General features: G+C 35.6%; 2 protein-coding genes across 3 annotated transcripts; both read left to right on the top strand.

Moving 5' to 3' along the window:
• Positions 1-1,244: 1,244 nt before the first annotated feature.
• On the top strand, positions 1,245-4,299 carry LOC106174266 (uncharacterized). 2 transcript variants are annotated; one of them, XM_087014460.1, is made up of 6 exons: positions 1,245-1,577; positions 1,953-2,166; positions 2,502-2,784; positions 3,022-3,099; positions 3,321-3,386; positions 3,678-4,299. In XM_087014460.1, exons 1-6 carry the CDS (start codon positions 1,270-1,272, stop codon positions 4,022-4,024), a joined length of 1,296 nt encoding a protein of 431 aa, XP_086870586.1. In that variant the 5' UTR covers positions 1,245-1,269; the 3' UTR covers positions 4,025-4,299. The 2 variants fall into 2 exon arrangements, with proteins under 2 accessions (XP_086870586.1, XP_086870587.1); XM_087014461.1 differs by lacking the exon at positions 3,321-3,386.
• A 9,300-nt stretch (positions 4,300-13,599) lies between these two features.
• Positions 13,600-18,333, top strand: LOC147761049 (uncharacterized). Its single transcript, XM_087015814.1, has 10 exons — positions 13,600-13,703; positions 13,999-14,136; positions 14,582-14,642; positions 14,992-15,105; positions 15,341-15,676; positions 16,045-16,258; positions 16,497-16,782; positions 17,014-17,091; positions 17,313-17,378; positions 17,670-18,333. Exons 1-10 carry the CDS (start codon positions 13,673-13,675, stop codon positions 18,014-18,016), a joined length of 1,671 nt encoding a protein of 556 aa, XP_086871940.1. The 5' UTR covers positions 13,600-13,672; the 3' UTR covers positions 18,017-18,333.
• Positions 18,334-18,356: the final 23 nt, after the last annotated feature.

Genomic DNA, 18,356 nt, shown 5'->3' with positions numbered 1-18,356 from the left:
TATTAGTATTATGTTTACAGAACTCCATGCATGTTGCTTATTTATTATAAAGAAAAGCATATTTTGAGAGTGTTAGTGCAAGAATCCTTTTAGGTTTGTAAAACAAGGTGCTGTTGGTCTTGTTTTGTTAAACTGAATTTACTTTTACAATTAGACCCCATTTCCATAGATTTTAGATCGATCTATCCCTGTGGGGAGTCTCACTAGATTACTGTCAGCTTAGCCGGCTTAAGCATCTGTCACGCCTACTAAAAGCTGTAAGATTGTAATTAACTATGGTGTGCACTCGGCTGACTGCAATTTAGCATGAACCCCCAGGGAGTTAGGTTGATCTAAATCTAAATCTCTGGATCGATCTAAATCTCTGGGAATGCACCCTTAAACTACAACTTTATCATATTTGATGCCTGTTTTATTCTCAAACAACATGCTAACATTATACTAAATGTTTTTTGTTATTATTATTTTAAACTCAGAGTCCCTGGGAAAACTGAAGAATGTTGTGGTAAACATCAGTGGAAGACCAGGAGCTCAATGGTAATTTAAAGAACAAACTGCAACATCACAAACATCACTACATCATAGTACTACATTTATAAAAAAAGTTATGCAAATCATGAAGATTATTTCTGTCAGTGTTCTGAAATATGATTTGTGTTATGAATGCCTTGGGTGCCTCTGTAGTTAAAGCTATATTCATGGAGTTATCTAGATATATTAATATATACTGTAATACAGAATGGAAAAAAGTGTAAGCTAGCATCTCAGTACAGATATTTAGAAGCAGCAATTTATTCCAAATACCAATTGTTCAATATTTGTGGTTATTAAAGAAACTTGGGCAAAAAAAAAAAAAAATTGTAATATATATTTCTATTTCATTGAAGGAATATGCTGGACATAACAGTATATGATACAGTATCTGGCTGTGAATCTCACTTCAGCAGCAATGGATGCCTCACAGTGGGATACACCACTTTGGAGTCATGTAAGAACTCCAGGTAAAGTTGGAGACTTTCTCACAATTAATAAATAAGCATATACTAGTAATGTTCTTTGAAATGACTGTTTTTGCAAGTTATCAACACATAGAATATAAAAAATAATAATAATTATGACATGTATTCTGATTTCTTTATGCAGTATACAGTTTTCCTTAAACATGGAATGTACATGTAGTATTTAATTTTCATGTACAATGTCTGTACTTCGATATTTTATATAAATTTAATATTTTTCAGGTTTAGGCTGCAAACTTGCCTTCTGTATATGTGGTCCTGTCATGGATGGACACGCTGTTCCAGCTTGAAGTTGGCCCCTGTCCTTCTGTGGTTTAACAGCACCTTGAACTACATGTTTGCAAACATGCTGCTTACCAGTACCCTTCTCAGTGCTGTTGGTGTCATTCAGCTTGATAGAGGCATCTTCCTCTCCAGCCTCCTTGTCAATATAGGAACATTCCTTGTGAATGGCATATATGATGTAGCAATGTACAATATCAGGTGCTATGACAGAGAGGACACTGGTGACACCACTGTGCTGCAGAGCCTGGAAGATGAGCCCCAGTATGATGACATGTAAGGAGTCTTTTTTTTTAAGACTCCTGATTTCATAAATATGTTGGAATAAAGTTAAATTTGTGTTCAGCTTTGGGAGTTGATCACATGTGTTGCTCATAGTGATGTCTGATTCTGACAACTTGTATTAGACTCCACCCCATTAAAGACTACTAAAAACCTGTTTTCATCATAAATCTGTCTTATTTTGTGTTTTACTGTTGAAATGCTTTCATATTATTTTGCTTTTATAAAGTGACACATACATGCTTTGAGTGTGTTAATTAATGGAGTTATTCATTGTAGCCAGAGTGTTATTCTACCAATAATACTCATTCTTTACAATATTTCTTGGTTAAAATGAAGAAAGATCAATCACTTTCTTTATTTTTTCAGTTGCACAATCAGTGATGGGTTCCAACAAGTTGTGCATGGAAGTGTGGAGACCATGATGAAACAGGTGGCTTATGACTTTGAGAAGGGCTATGATTTGGCACGTGCAACTGTTGAACACCAGGCTATGGCACAGATTGAAGAAATGGTTGCCAATGAAAATTTGGTTGTCAAGGAAGATATGGTTGCCGAGGGAGATATGGACAGCAGGAAAGGGGTATTAATTATTTCTTTCTAATTTTTGTTTGTGCATGCATGTATGTGCCTGTACAGATATCATGGATTGCCTTTGAGACATACATGTATTGCCTTCTTGTAATTAAAAACAGACACTTGTATCATTTCTGTAACGTTTGACATTATGATATTTGCATGGTTTGATTTATTAGCACATGCACATAAACTAAGAACATAAAAAGACATTATATTAATATTGTGATATTATCACGCAACATCAAGTCACTGTCAGAATAAATGTTTCTGTCTTTGGTTTATTTTGACTGAATTTACCAGTAAGCAGAATCGATTATTGGATGATTTTCAAAATTTTAGAAAACACTCAGCTACAACAGCACTCCCAGTTCCAGTGCACTGTCCATTAGCAGCATCATACTCCAGATGCCAGAAGTCTCTAGGGAGAATAACAACTGCATTGCTTCTGAGTTCTTCACTTATGCTCCTCCTAACAACCCTAGGCTAAACTCAAAGATGCAAAAGAAGATGCAGGCAGATCACCCAAAATCCCATGATGGGAAGACTTTCAGCTACAGAAATGCAGATGTTTCACCTTTTTACAGTCTCATTGCTCACTTTAACCCAAGTTTTCTCCACCCAGGTAATTATATACTTATGTAAAAGTTTACCTTTATATTATGCTGTAGAAATGTCTATCTGATGATGTTGATGTATTTTTAATCCTTTTTTTATGTGTGTAAAACAGATGTAACATTTTTTTATTTTCATTTTCTGCTGCTTTATTTATGTTCAAGTATAGAGTAGTAACGCTCAAACAAAAAAGTTCTCACATTTTCCTTTATTTGTTTTATACAATTTTAGAATAACCTTATTTCAGACATCAACCAGACAAAATACAATGCTGAGCTACCAAAGCAGACATCTGAGCATGATGTGGCAGTGGATGTAGAGAAAGGTAATTGTCAGGTGGCAAAACATATTGTAGCACCAACAACTAGTTGGCATTTTGTGAACATTTCAAAGCAGTTTCAAGATTTTCATATTTTGTGCAAATGTCTGATACAGAAGTTTTTAATATCTTTATATTTTTTAATTAATTTTGCAAAGATTTGTTTTGCCAGACTTCCAAACTGCAAGTAATTTATTCTAGTTTATATAATGTTTTAAAACATTCAGCTAAAGAAGGAACGCCACTGCACTGCACCACTGCACCACAAACTGTAGCTGTTAATATTTGGGAAGGTAATTGTCCAGTTTGGTGTAATGTCCGTCAGTTCAGTTAATTTAAAAAGTTAAATTTTAAAAAGAATGAACATATAAAAAATAATACATTTTTGAATATGTATCCAAACAGTTTACATTTTGAATATATTTAGAACATTGGTTTCAATATAACCTTCCTTGCCCTTACTCATTATAATCATAGCAGTGATTATGGTCATATGGGAGGTAATATTAGCCTGCTTCAATTTGAAGTAAAACTTTCACATACTTTCCGAATTCATTTATTCATTTCCCCACAATCTGTTCCAGAACCATCAGATGAGGTGCCATACACTGAGCTGAAGTCACTGGAGATGATGGTCAACAGAAAACACGATAGCGGAAAGTTGCCCCACATTTTGATCTATCCAGCAGTCATTTTGCTGGGCGTCTCCATGGCTTTGGCAGTATTTCTCACCATTGCGTATGGCGGAGAGCTGAGTGATAGCGCTGTGTACAACTGGGCTGCTCTGGTAGGAGTGGCACTGCTAGAGGACTTGTTTGTGTTTCAAACCTTGAAGGCAGTTTGTGTTTATGGTTACTGCCTACTTTTCTCATCAAATGAGGCTGGTGAGGATGCTCACAGGCAGGAGAAAACACAGTTTGTTAAGTTTTAAAAAACTCAGTGCTCTAGTGGCAGTGGAACCTTTGACATATTAGTGATATAATTTCAGAAATAGTGCAAGAACTGTTTTGAACTTTGTCCTTAATATTTAATGCATAGCAACGGTGCAGAAAATGTGACCAGAATCTCATGAAGTTCCTTTTTTATTAATAGATACAGCTGTTCATGATCTCATTCACTTTTAAACAGACATTTTTTAGATAACTAAGGCATTCAATGCTGAAATAATGTACTTTATTGATCTGTGATAATTAAATCTACCTTGAGTATTTTGTGAATATTCTTTTTCTTTTACTGACCCTTGTGTTCAAGTTTGAAAGTATAGAATATAAGTTTGCAAAAAGAAGACAATATTTCATGGATAATCAAGGCAAATTATGCTCATTTAGGTTCGAGATATTTTGAATTTGATAAAAACCAATCTTTCGTATTAAAAAGGAGTCAAGCCAGTGAAATCCTAGATAAAGCCAGTTAATTAAACAATTTAATGAATAGACTGAAATATATCCTATGCTTTTCCCTTATTATGTTATGTCAACCTCAAATTTCATTTAAAAAGTCCTATCTTAACATTTCTTCATCAGATCTTTTATTTCATACAGTGAACTCAAAATCCATTCCCATCTGTTGCCTTCTGTAAGTGATCTGCATTTTTTATTACAACAATACAATTATCAGTCTTTTACAGTTCTTTTTTGCGTTTCATTAGAAAAAATTATGTCATTAACATGTTTACATCAGTGACAAGATCACTGTTCACATTAACTGGAAATTAAAAGTTGTATCTTCATCTGCCTTTAACAATTATCTACAGCATTTTCTTTTCTCTATGATAACTCATATATACATATTTTTGAAATGGTAAATATAATTTACAAAAGCCATTTTCTGGGGAGTAAGTACTCATAAAGAAAATACAAAAGGTCTGACGTGAAGCCCCTTCAACTAACCACACTGGATACCTTTTTTTTCTTTTCATGTCACTAGCTATTATTAAGAAAAAAAGAAACAATGTACTAATGAATGGATGATTAAAATGTATGGAGCGCCATTCACGCAAAAAATGCAGACGTCAACTCAACAATCTATCGGCACTATTTAACAGCCAAAACCTACTTTAACTATCTAAACTTAATTCTACTAAATTAGTTGTGGTCATTTTAATCATTCATCAAAATCTAACAATCAATAATAACGATTCAAAAGTCAGTTACTGCAACTCAACAATCAGTCACCGCAACTCAACAATCAGTCACCGCAACTCAACAATCAGTCACCGCAACTCAACAATGTATCAATGTATTTTTGCGTGAATGGCGTGAAAGCATGGTGCGCCATTCACGCAAAAAATACAGACGTCAAATCAACAATCTACCGGCACTATCTAACCAAAACCTACTTTAACTATCTAAACTTAATTCTACTAAATAAGTTGTGGTCATTTTAATCATTCGTCAAAATCTAACAGTCAATAAACGATTCAAAAGTCAGTTACCGCAACTCAACAATGCATTTTTTGCGTGAATGGCGCGAATGCATGGTGCGCCATTCACGCAAAAAATGCAGACGTCAACTCAACAATCAGTTGCCGTAACTCAACAATCAGTTGTCGCAAACGGTCATTCGCGGACTTAACACCAGATGGCGCGCGCGCACCGTCAGCGATCTGAAACGTCCTTGACCTTTTCCATGTTTTCAATTCCGCATATTATGGGAGTACATGTGGTTCATCGTGTTCGTATTGTCATGATATAGTTAAGTATATAATAGTAGGATTGCGTTCAATCACATCATACTGAAATTAGATATGGCAATGAACCACATGTAGTTCCTACTCGAATAATATGCGGAATAGCACAGGTCTCAAACTACTGCGCATGCTCGAAAAGTACGCTGTTTGAAATAAACAAATACATTTATTTTCTCTTCACAAATAGGGTAATTGTACCACCAGCGTTAGCGCTGGCGGTACACATGGTTTCGGTCCCGTCCGGATCGTTCCGCCGGCTCCGCCGGCTCCGCCGGACGGCTACCGTTACCGCTTCTCCTCCTAGACGGTAAGGGCCCCCATACCCATCTCATGGATTTAGGTCACCTATAATCTCAACTTGTTCCACGTAAAATTTGGGCTTTGTCGGTATTGGGGTCTGGGTGTGGCACTCATTACAATGCACCCTTGTCTAAAAATGGCAAAATTAAATGCTAATTATCTACCCTACGGAAGGAGTTATGGGAAAAATTTCTATAGACAGCTTTCCAAAAGTCATATGTGTAGATTTCAAATATACCCTTGGATTTGACCTTTGACCTTTACTTCAAGGTCAAATGGGCCAAAATTTTCAAAAAAATGAAATTTTTTACGAAAAAAAATTTTTTTGCCCTGTTATTCAGACACTACACAGACTTAACCAATAATATTATTGGAAAGTGTTACCCTTCAGGTCATCTTTCATCTCCATGAATTTGGGGTCAATCGGTGCATTTTCACGGGAGTAGCGGCCATAAGATACCGAAACTGAAAACTGTCTCTAATTCGGGAACCGTTAATGCTAGAGACCCATTCTTTTTTGCATTTTGTAGAGCATGTAAAGCCCAACACTGGAGGTGGTCTCGGTTTTTTAGTATTCCATACGGTTTCTGAGTTATGCTGTATCAAAAAGTACATATTGGTGGTAAAAGCAAATTGTGCAGTACGGTAATGGATAATAAATTTTGAACTCTGGAAAAATAAAACATAAGGCTTGGCAAAGCAGACAACTTGTGTTCAAAAATGACATTATTTCATCAAATTTGAACTTCTGAAACTTCAGAGCACCTCCTATTTCAAGAATTTTGACCAAAATGACATTTTCTTTATTTTAATTAATTTTTTCTGTACGAAATTTAAGGCACATTATGGTAACCCCAAAATTATAACATTTAGTCCCTTATATCTCCAAAACTGGCAGAGATAGGTCCATAGTTACTATTGAAGTTGAATAGGAAGTCATATACTGGCAATCTTACTGTGACCTTGAAATTGACCTTTGACCTACTTTTCACCATGAACTGAACTTTGCAAATTTTGCTTCCCTTTTATCTCCAAAACTGGCAGAGATAGGTCCATAGTTACTATTGAACTTGAATAGGAAGTCATACACTGGCAATCAAAATGTGATCTTAAAATTTACCTTTGACCTACTTTTCAACATGAACTGAACTTTGCAAATTTTTATTCCCTTTTATGTCCAAAACTGGCAGAGATAGGTCCATAGTTACTAATGAACTTGAATAGGAAGTCATATACTGGCAATCTAAATGTGACCTTAAAATTGACCTTTGACCTACTTTACACCATGAACTGAATTTTGCAAATTTTGCTTTTCTTTTATCTCCAAAACTGGCAGAGATAGGTCCGTAGTTACTATTGAACTTGAATAGAAAGTCATATACTGGCAATCTAAATGTGATCTTGAAATTGACCTTTGACCTACTTTTCACCACGAATTGAACTTTGCAAATTTTGCTTTCCTTTTATCTCCAAAACTGGCAGAGATAGGTCCGTAGTTACTATTGAACTTGAATAGGAAGTCATATACTGGCAATCTATATGTGACCTTAAAATTGACCTTTGACCTACTTTTCACCATGAACTGAACTTTGCAAATTTTTCTTCCCTTTTATCTCCAAAACTGGCAGAGATAGGTCCATAGTTACTATTGAACTTGAATAGGAAGTCATATACTGGCAATCTAAATGTGACCTTAAAATTGACCTTTGACCTACTTTACACCATGAACTGAATTTTGCAAATTTTGCTTTTCTTTTATCTCCAAAACTGGCAGAGATAGGTCCATAGTTACTATTGAAGTTGAATAGGAAGTCATATACTGGCAATCTAAATGTGACCTTAAAATTGACCTTTGACCTACTTTTCACCATGAACTGAACTTTGCAAATTTTGCTTCCCTTTTATCTCCAAAACTGGCAGAGATAGGTCCATAGTTACTCTTGAACTTGAATAGGAAGTCATATACTGGCAATTTACTGTGACCTTGAAATTGACCCTTGACCTATCTTACGAAGAACTTAAATTTGATTGTACCATATATATTTTTTGCAAAAGTTTAAAAATTCTTGTTGATTGCATTTTTACAGCTTGTCAAGCACAAAACTGGTGGCTGTGTCCCTTATTATGTGTATGTGGGGGTCTATATGAATGCGCTTGCTCCAGCTGGTGGTACAATATTCGGAGGCGGTATCGCCTCTCTGATCCTCTAGTTCCTTTCGCATTTATAGTGTTATATGTGGCACCAAGGGGATTTTCCACCCCTCCCCCACTCTTGATTAATAAAATTATCCATCGGGAGGAATGAAAATTATATTGCAAAATACATTAAAAATTGCAGATAATGCTGTGAGGATATTCTAGGGGGTCATGCCGATACTCCCCCGTACTAATACTCCCCCGCACCGATACTTCTCCTTAGTAAATTTTTGCATTATGCACGTCGATACGACCTCACACCGATAGATCCCCGCATCGATAAATCCCCTCTAGAATTGCCGTTAGGCCTATACGCGCACCGTTACTCCCCCGCAACGATACTCCCCGCATTATTACTCCCCCTATGCAATTTCCACGAAACTGAGGGTCTGGGTAACGGAGAGTCATCCATCCATTTAATTATAGGCTACAGGTTAGGGTCAATCGACGTAAGTGGGTCAAAATCTAGGGCGGGGCTGAATTACCTATATGCAAATTGATGGGAACCGGACTGTCTATCATGGGAGAGTCTGTCACCTTGCATCGATTTTTTTCACATATAGATTTGAAAAATTGGTCAACGACTCGGAAGCACGGCCTACATTGTATAAGAAATACTTTTTTCAAATGGAAAAACGCTTTGGATATTGGTGAGATAAGTGAAAAAAAATGGCCACAGGGAGATCCTTGGTGATGTTGTTTTTATGCTATTGCGCAGTGCATAGGCCTACAAATCTTAATTGCTTACAATTGAGCATCGGTATTATACAAAAGAAGCCGCAAAGTTCCTAAAAAATCTTGGGCGACAACACATTAGTCTCGGTCACAACCGGCCGCACGGGCTCTTACGACCCGTTTGAGTCCAAATTTTGCGGAGAATCTCACGTGCCACGCAAGTCCTTTATGCGAAATTTCGAGTTCGCACGTATGTAAGCACGTACGGAGGATACTAAACATTTCCAATAGATTCTACAAATAATCTTTGTTACGCTTTATTCTACAAATAATCTCAAGTTACGCTTGCGGCCTCGCTGTTTAAATAATCTTTAAACAGCGAGGCCGCAAGCGTAACTTGCTCCCTTCGCAAGGAGTTTGCGAGGAGTTTGCAAGTGAGACTTGCGTGGTCCAAGATGCACGTCGCAAGCAATCAAAGAGAAAGTGCCCTTTGCGTGTTGAGTACGGCGCACGCCCTCACATCTATGACGTAAGTCGAAAACACGGCGGGACTGCGAGAATAAAAGGTGTGCTCACGACGCATGCTCGTGTCTCTACAATTTCGTTGTCCAACAATTTTCAAAAATTTTGAATTTTGCTCAATTCAGATTCTAATATGCCTCCAAAAGACAAGGGAAAGAAGTTTAAGAGCAGAAAAGAAGGTTGGAGGAAGATAACAGAAAACGAAGCGCTTTAGCACTGCTTTTTTATTATTTAATAATTAAACAAAATCATCGTTGCCTGAGGAAAAGACATAGCTGCGTCATCTTAGATTAAAACTAACTTTGCCTTAAGTAAATAAATAAAAGGGCGTATAATATAAATACGGTAACTACAGTAGGAGAACAATATTAATTTTGCACAAACATTTCTCAAATTTACAAGGCATAGCTGTAGGCCTACGGACTGTTAAGCTGCACGCAAAGTCTGAGATCGACTTCGAGTAACGCCCTTTATTTTCCCCAATATATTTCGAATAAAATGTGTCAATTATGTGTCCCAAGAGGGTTGTGCGACTTTGAAAAAAATAGCATAATAGAAAGGGTTTTGAAGCACGATTTGTGTCTACAAAGCCCAGGGAATCTTTGCTTTGGGGAGTAGTGTTTTTGCGGAGTATTGGTACGCGGGAGTATCGGGGGGGGGGGGGGGGGGGGGGGGGGGGTATCGATGCGGGGATGTAAAGAAGCGGGGGAGTATCGGTGCGGGGGAGTATTGGTGCGGTGATGTAAAGAAGCGCGGGAGTATCGGATGCGGGGACGTATAGGCATTCTAGTCGGTGGCGAACTCGGCCAATATAAAAATTTTAACTTCGTCTTACGATTTTGGAGCGCCTGTTCTAATTTTTGAAAGCGAGGCAATGGAACCAAACGATACGAATCTCATAAAAATTGATATTTTTTAATAGAGGTTATAGCCGGGCGTATCATAAGGCGACTCGTTTATTATTGTGATATGTAATAATAATAATTAATATAAAAGATACGATATAATAGGTTCTTGTCGAATAGCTTTATTGATTTTTTTAAGTATTTGGAGATTAAAAACACAATTTAAGCTGAATGGTTTCAAATCGAGGCACCACGTATTTTAATACTGTTAAAAGCACACGAACGAAACGCAGTGCCTCGATATGAAACCAGACAACTTTTGTGTTTTTAATCTCCAAATACGAAAAAAAAATCAATTAAGCTATTAAATAGGCTAACGTTAAGAACGTATTATATCGTTTGTTTTATATTAATTATTATTTAAGATCATAATAATAAACAAGTCGCATTTCGATGTACTCCATGCTATAACCTTTATATAAAAATAGCAATTTTTACGAGATTACAAATTGTATCGCATTGTTTGGTTCCATTGCCTCGCTTTCAAAAATTAGAACAGGCGCTCCAAAATCGTAAAACGAAGTTAAAAAATTTATATTGGCCGAGTTCCCCCACTGTTAAGAATATCCTCGCAGCATTATCTGCAGTTAACCTTCCTACGATTTTCAATGTATTTTGCAATGTAATTTACAATCCTCCAGGTGAAGAATTTTATTAATCAAGAGTAGGGGAGGTGTGAAAATCCCCATTGGGGCCACATATAACACTATAAATACAATGGGAATCCCCTTAAAATGAAGGTAAAATAAATGTTTTTCTAAGGAATTCCGACGGATTTACTTTTTACAACATAAAATCAATAGAACATTTCTAATATAAATTTTCAAAAAGACACCAGAGAGGTAATGAAATAAAATCAACCAGACGGTCTTTGTCAATTTCACCAACTTGTTTATTTCAAACAGCGCACTTTTCGCACATGCGCAGTTGTTTGAAGCCTGTGCTACTGTTAAAACGATGGAAAAGGTCAAGGACGTTTCAGATCGCTGACGGTGCGCGCGCGCCATCTGGTGTTAAGTCCGCGAATGACCGTTTGCAGTAACTGATTGTTGAGTTGCTGTAACTGATTGTTGAGTTGCGATAACTGATTGTTGAGTTGCGGTGACTGATTGTTGAGTTGCGGTAATTGACTTTTGAATCGTTTATTGATTGTTAGATTTTGACGAATGATTAAAATGACCAAAACTAATTTAGTAGAATTAAGTTTAGATAGTTAAAGTAGGTTTTGGTTGTTAAATAGTGCCGATAGATTGTTGAATCGACTTCTGCATTTTTTGCGTGAATGGCGTTCCATAAAAATGAAACAAATACAAAAAATAACAAACTATAGAAATCCTCTAAAGATCTGCAAATATTCTTTTTCTTTATATTTCTGACTGGACATGTGGCATTGAACTAAAAAATTATACATAGGTTTGGTTTGGTAGATTGTGCCCCCCCCCCCCCCCCCCCCCCCTCTAATGTCTGCTATGTCCTCTATATTTTAAATATTTTAAACAGTTTGACCCAGTCCCATGCACTGCATACGGGAACCATACCACTTATTAAAATTTTATTAATACCTGTAGTATCAGCCTATAGATGTGCATGTAATGTAACCACTTGAACTTTTGAAATTCAGAGACAAATGCAAATACCTTCTGTCGGGGAAGGACACAGCGCACTGTCAGAGTAACTCCAGTAGTGTCTCCTGCTAATTGAATTGCAGCAATATCTATCGGTAGATGTACAGCAGCAGTAATCTGGACAGTAGAACGTTCTGGTGTAATTCCCAGATGACGTTAAATATGGGCAGCAGTATTCACCTCCCCTCACTGCAATACAAAAGCCTTAAGTCATACCGTGAGTGACCAAAAAAAAAAAAAAAAAAAAAAAAAAATGCTCTGTGAATAAACGGTTCAAAACTTTCTATTTTCTATTTCACTTACTCATATTTATTTTTCAACAATTTAGATTTATAAAGTTCATTGTCTGAAATATAAACGGCTTTATATTTCAGACAAAGGAATCTGAGTTGGCTTAGCCTACCCATAATATATGACCCAAGTGCGGAGCTGTTGAATGCCCCGTATGCTACTACTAGCTGCTTTAGTGTAGCCAGCCTTGCTGTGTTTTTTCTTTTAGTAGCTCTACTAGTACATGCATAAAATTCAAAATGCGAAAAATAACATAGACTACAGTTATCCTCTTTAAAGTAATTTATTAAAGCCCCAATATTTGGCTAGTGAGTCTTTTTTTTTTCAATTTGTTGGCTGTATAAATGTCACAACCGCACATCCCAGCACAATGGTCACGTGAGCTGATTGTGTCTGTGACGTCAATTAGCAACAGACATTTGTGAGATTTGGGCGGAAGTTTAAGTCAACTCCGTCCAAAGTTTTTGAGATATCGATAATTTCTCGTGTATTCGCTGAATCGCGACTTCTGTTTTAATTTACGTGTTTGTCATACACGGCTTCGTATTATTTGATACAGGGAGAACATATAAAAAGAATTTTGCCGTTATGAAGAACTTGAAGGTCAAAGTTCTGTTGATGTTGCTACTCATGCAACCTCTCCATGGAGGTAAGAATATCATCAAATTATATTTAACTCTTTTACATCTTTTATGTTTTTTTACCATTCATTTTGGCAAAAAATGTGATTTTTTTATTTGGTTTGTCACTATTTCATGTATTTTGATAGTCAAAAACCCACTTTTTGTGTTTTGTTTAGTCTGAGCCTCATTTTTATTATACCCTACTTTCACTATTTTTAATAGTCTATATATTTAAAATAACCACGCTTTTTATTAATTCTCCTTGCCCTTGATTTGCTTCCTTGTTTTCCATTTTCTAAGCTCCATCCTTTTGTTTCTTTGCTAGCTAATACCTTGAAAATGCCTCCTAAGTTTGTGAAAAACAACAGACTTACTTACGCCTTTATATATGCTTTTGCTGGACTCATGTTTGTCACCATGAGCTTTATTATATGGCTGAAGTGGAAGAAGGTACTAAAACAAAACTATAAGTTTGGCCTGCATGCATATGAAAGTATAGCTTTCTCTCAGGGATTTCTGTAATAGACTAACTTTTTTAAAATATAAAATAAGCAACTGTGGCAAAGAACTAAAAATTGTTTTGTTTCAACTGTAATCAACTTCATAACACCATTGTTTTATTTTGACATACTTTTCATTTCCTTTATTTTCTTTTCTTTTGCCTTACAAGTATAATGGTCATTATCATTTCAGAGAAAGCAGAGTGGTATCATTGTTGTTCCCAAATATTCTGGTGAACATCACTATAGATACATGGTAGCAGTTCAAAATAGTCTGAAAAGAGGTAAGAGTGATGCTATTTTAGATCTTCTAGGTTATTGATTCTGATTCTTGTTGAAAAGCTTAAACTAGTTATTATTTTGTGAAATAAAAATGTTTAACTGTCTTCAGATAATAATAATAATAATAATAATAATAATAATGATAATGATAATGATGATAACAATAATAAAAAAAAGACAAAAATAGAAAAAGAGATATAGGCCAATGACAAGTCTTGCCTTTGTATATTATTATTGAAGTCGTTGCTTAACTGTATTTATTCCTAACTATAGAAATGCGTATGTTGTTTTAAATAGCGGGAAAGACGCCCAAAGTCAGATTGCAGTTGAAAGGAGACCAGGGGGTATCTCCTGAATACAATCTGAATGAACATGGGAAAAAGCACAATTTCCTTGGGGTAGGACAGAAGAACTGGTTCCTTTTGTATACCAAAGGTAAACATCTTGAATACTTTTGGAGCACATATAGATTTCATTGCCTGCAAATATTGATTCAACAATATTATTAGCAGTTAATTACCATTTACTTACTGCAATCAATTCTTCATGTACAGTCTTTACTAGAACATCATGTCACAGTTAACTGTTTATCTCTATTAGAAGCTTTATTACATAGATCTATTATTATTATTACATATAGTATTATGTTTACAGAGCTCCATGCATGTTGCTTATTTATTATAAAGTAAAGCATATTTTGAGAGTGTTGGTGCAAGAATCCTTTTAGGTTTGTAAAACAAGGCGCTGTTAGTCTTGTTTTGTTAAACTAAATTTACTTTTACAATTAAACTACAACTTTATCATATTTGATGCCTGTTTTATTCCTAAACAACATGCTAACATTATACTAAATGCTTTTTTGTTATTATTTTAAACTTAGAGTCTCTGGGAAAACTGAAGAATGTTGTGGTGAACATCAGTGGAAGACCAGGAGCTCAATGGTAATTTAAAGAACAAACTGCAACATCACAAACATCACTACATCATAGTACTACATTTATAAAAAAAAAGTTAAGCAAATTATGAAGATTATTTCTGTCAATGTTCTGAAATATGATTTGTGTTATGAATGCCTTGGGTGCCTAGTTAAAGCTATATTCATGGAGTTAAGTTATCTAGATATATTAATATATTCAGAATGGAAAAAGTGTAAGCTAGCATCTCAGTACAGATATTTAAAAGCAGCAATTTATTCCAAATACCAATTGTTAAATATTTGTTGTAAATAAAGAAACTTGAGCAAAAAAAAAAAAAAAAAAAATTGTAATATATATTTTTCTTTCATTGAAGGAATATGCTGGACATAACAGTATATGATACAGTATCTGGCTGTGAATCTCACTTCAGCAGCAATGGATGCCTCACAGTGGGATACACCACTTTGGAGTCATGTAAGAACTCCAGGTAAAGTTGGAGACTTTCTCACAATTAATAAATAAGCATATAATGTACTTTGAAATGACTGTTTTTGCAAGTTATCAACACATAGAATATAAAAAATAATAATAATTATGACATGTATTCTGATTTCTTAATGCAGTATACAGTTTTCCTTAAACATGGAATGTACATGTAGTATTTAATTTTCATGTATGTACTTCTTTACTTCGATATTTTATATAAATTTAATATTTTTCAGGTTTGGACTGCAAACTTGCCTTCTGTACATGTGGTCCTGTCATGGATGGACACGCTGTTCCAGCTTGAAGTTGGCCCCTGTCCTTCTGTGGTTTAACAGCACCTTGAACTACATGTTTGCAAACATGCTGCTTACCAGTACCCTTCTCAGTGCTGTTGGTGTCATTCAGCTTGATAGAGGCATCTTCCTCTCCAGCCTCCTTGTCAATATAGGAACATTCCTTGTGAATGGCATATATGATGTAGCAATGTACAATATCAGGTGCTATGACAGAGAAGACACTGGTGACACCACTGTGCTGCAGAGCCTGGAAGATGAGCCCCAGTATGATGACATGTAAGGAGCCTTTTTTTCTTTTTTTTTTTTTTTTTTGAAGACTCCTGATTTCATAAAAATGTTCAGCTTTGGGAGTTGATCACAGGTCTTGCTCATAGTGATGTCTGATTCTGACAACTTGTATTAGACTGCACTCGATTAAAGACTACTGAAAAACCTGTTTTCATCATAAATCTGTCTTATTTTGTGTTTTACTGTTGAAATGCTTTCATATTATTTTGCTTTTATAAAGTGACACATACATGCTTTGAGTGTGTTAATTAATGGAGTTATTCATTGTAGCCAGAGTGTTATTCTACCAATAATACTAATTACAACATTTCTTGGTTAAAATGAAGAAAGATCAATCACTTTCTTTATTTTTTCAGTTGCACAATCAGTGATGGGTTCCAACAAGTTGTGCATGGAAGTGTGGAGACCATGATGAAACAGGTGGCTTATGACTTTGAGAAGGGCTATGATTTGGCACGTGCAACTGTTGAACACCAGGCTATGGCACAGATTGAAGAAATGGTTGCCAAGGAAAATTTGGTTGTCAAGGAAGATATGGTTGCCATGGGATATGTGGACAGCAGGAAAGGGGTATTAATTATTTCTTTCTAATTTTTGTTTGTGCATGCATGTATGTGCCTGTACAGGTATATATCATGGATTGCCTTTGAGGCATACGTGCATTGCCTTCTTATGATTAAAAACACACACTTGTATCACTTATTACAAAGTGATATTTGTTTTGGCTTATAAACACATATACTAAGAACATAAAAAGACATTATGTGCTGTATACTTATGGGCTATATTGTGGTATGTATCATTTCAGAAAACACCCAGCTACAACAGCACTCCTAGCTCCAGTGCACTGTCCATTAGCAGCATCATACTCCAGATGCCAGAAGTCTCTAGGGAGAATAACAACTGCATTGCTTCTGAGTTCTTCACTTATGCTCCTCCTCCTAACAACCCTAGGCTAAACTCAAAGATGCAAAAGAAGATGCAGGCAGATCACCCAAAATCCCATGATGGGAAGACTTCCAGCTACAGAAATGCAGATGTTTCACCTTTTTACAGTCTCATTGCTCACTTTAACCCAAGTTTTCTCCACCCGGGTAATTATATACTTATGTAAAAGTTTACCTTTATATTATGCTGTAGAAATGTCTATCTGAGGATGTATTTTTAATCCTTTTTTTATGTGTGTAAAACAGATGTAACATTTTTTTATTTTGATTTTCTGCTGCTTTATTTATGTTCAAGAATAGAGTAGTAACGCTCAAACAAAAAAGTTCTCACATTTTCCTTTATTTGTTTTATACAATTTTAGAATAACCTTATTTCAGACATCAACCAGACAAAATACAATGCTGAGCTACCAAAGCAGACATCTGAGCATGATGTGGCAGTGGATGTAGAGAAAGGTAATTGTCAGGTGGCAAAACATATTGTAGCACCAACAACTAGTTGGCATTTTGTGAACATTTCAAAGCAGTTTCAAGATTTTCATATTTTGTGCAAATGTCTGATACAGAAGTTTTTAATATCTTTATATTTTTTAATTAATTTTGCAAAGATTTGTTTTGCCAGACTTCCAAACTTCAAGTAATTTATTCTAGTTTATATAATGTTTTGAAACATTCAGCTAAAGAAGGAACGCCACTGCACTGCACCACTGCACCACAAACTGTAGCTGTTAATATTTGGGAAGGTAATTGTCCAGTTTGGTGTCATGTCCGTCAGTTCAGTTAATTTAAAAAGTTAAATTTTAAAAAGAATGAACATATAAAAAATAATACATTTTTGAATATGTATCCAAACAGTTTACAATTTGAAGATATTTAGAACATTGGTTTCAATATAACCTTCCTTGCCCTTACTCATTATAATCATAGCAGTGATTATGGTCGTATGGGAGGTAATATTAGCCTGCTTCAATTTGAAGTAAAACTTTCACATACTTTCCGAATTCATTTATTCATTTCCCCACAATCTGTTCCAGAACCATCAGATGAGGTGCCATACACTGAGCTGAAGTCACTGGAGATGATGGTCAACAGAAAACACGATAGCGGAAAGTTGCCCCACTTTTTGATCTATCCAGCAGTCATTTTGCTGGGTGCCTCCATGGCTTTGGCAGTATTTCTCACCATTGCGTATGGCGGAGAGCTGAGTGATAGCGCTGTGTACAACTGGGCTGCTCTGGTAGGAGTGGCACTGCTAGAGGACTTGTTTGTGTTTCAAACCTTGAAGGCAGTTTGTGTTTATGGTTACTGCCTACTTTTCTCATCAAATGAGGCTGGTGAGGATGATCACATGCAGGAGAAGGCACAGCTTGTTAAGTTTTAAAAAACTGATTGCTCTAGTGACAGTGGAACCTTTAACTAATTTAGTGATATATATTCAGAAATGCAGAACTGTGCCATTTATGATTTGAAGAAAAAAAATATATGACATGAAAATATTTTGTATTGAACTTTGATCTTGATATTAATGCATAACAATGGTGCAGAAAATGTGACCAGAATCTCATTAAGTTCCTTTTTTTATTAATTGATACTACTGTTAATGATCTCATTCACTTTAAATAGACATTTTTTTAGATAACCAAGGCATTTAATGCTGAAATAATGTGCTTCATTGATCTGTGATAATAAAATCTATCTTGAGTATTTGGTCAGTATTCTTA

Source organism: Lingula anatina, chromosome 6 (genome assembly GCF_051362555.1).
Source record: "Lingula anatina isolate TDL-2025a chromosome 6, LinAna3.0, whole genome shotgun sequence".
NCBI lineage: Eukaryota > Metazoa > Brachiopoda > Lingulata > Lingulida > Lingulidae > Lingula > Lingula anatina.
The sequence above is the reverse complement of the archived record's forward strand: the minus strand, read 5'-3'. Positions and strand labels throughout refer to the sequence as shown.

Excerpts from the sequence above, each read along its gene's own strand:
- LOC106174266 (XM_087014460.1), top strand. The coding sequence starts at position 1,270 with ATGTGGTCCTGTCATGGATGGACACGCTGTTCCAGCTTGAAGTTGGCC. Across the intron at positions 1,578-1,952 it reads GAGCCCCAGTATGATGACAT|TTGCACAATCAGTGATGGGT; the intron begins GTAAGGAGTCTT and ends TTATTTTTTCAG. Across the intron at positions 2,167-2,501 it reads ATATGGACAGCAGGAAAGGG|AAAACACTCAGCTACAACAG; the intron begins GTATTAATTATT and ends TCAAAATTTTAG.
- LOC147761049 (XM_087015814.1), top strand. The coding sequence starts at position 13,673 with ATGGTAGCAGTTCAAAATAGTCTGAAAAGAG. Across the intron at positions 16,259-16,496 it reads ATGTGGACAGCAGGAAAGGG|AAAACACCCAGCTACAACAG; the intron begins GTATTAATTATT and ends GTATCATTTCAG. Across the intron at positions 17,092-17,312 it reads GGCAGTGGATGTAGAGAAAG|CTAAAGAAGGAACGCCACTG; the intron begins GTAATTGTCAGG and ends TGAAACATTCAG.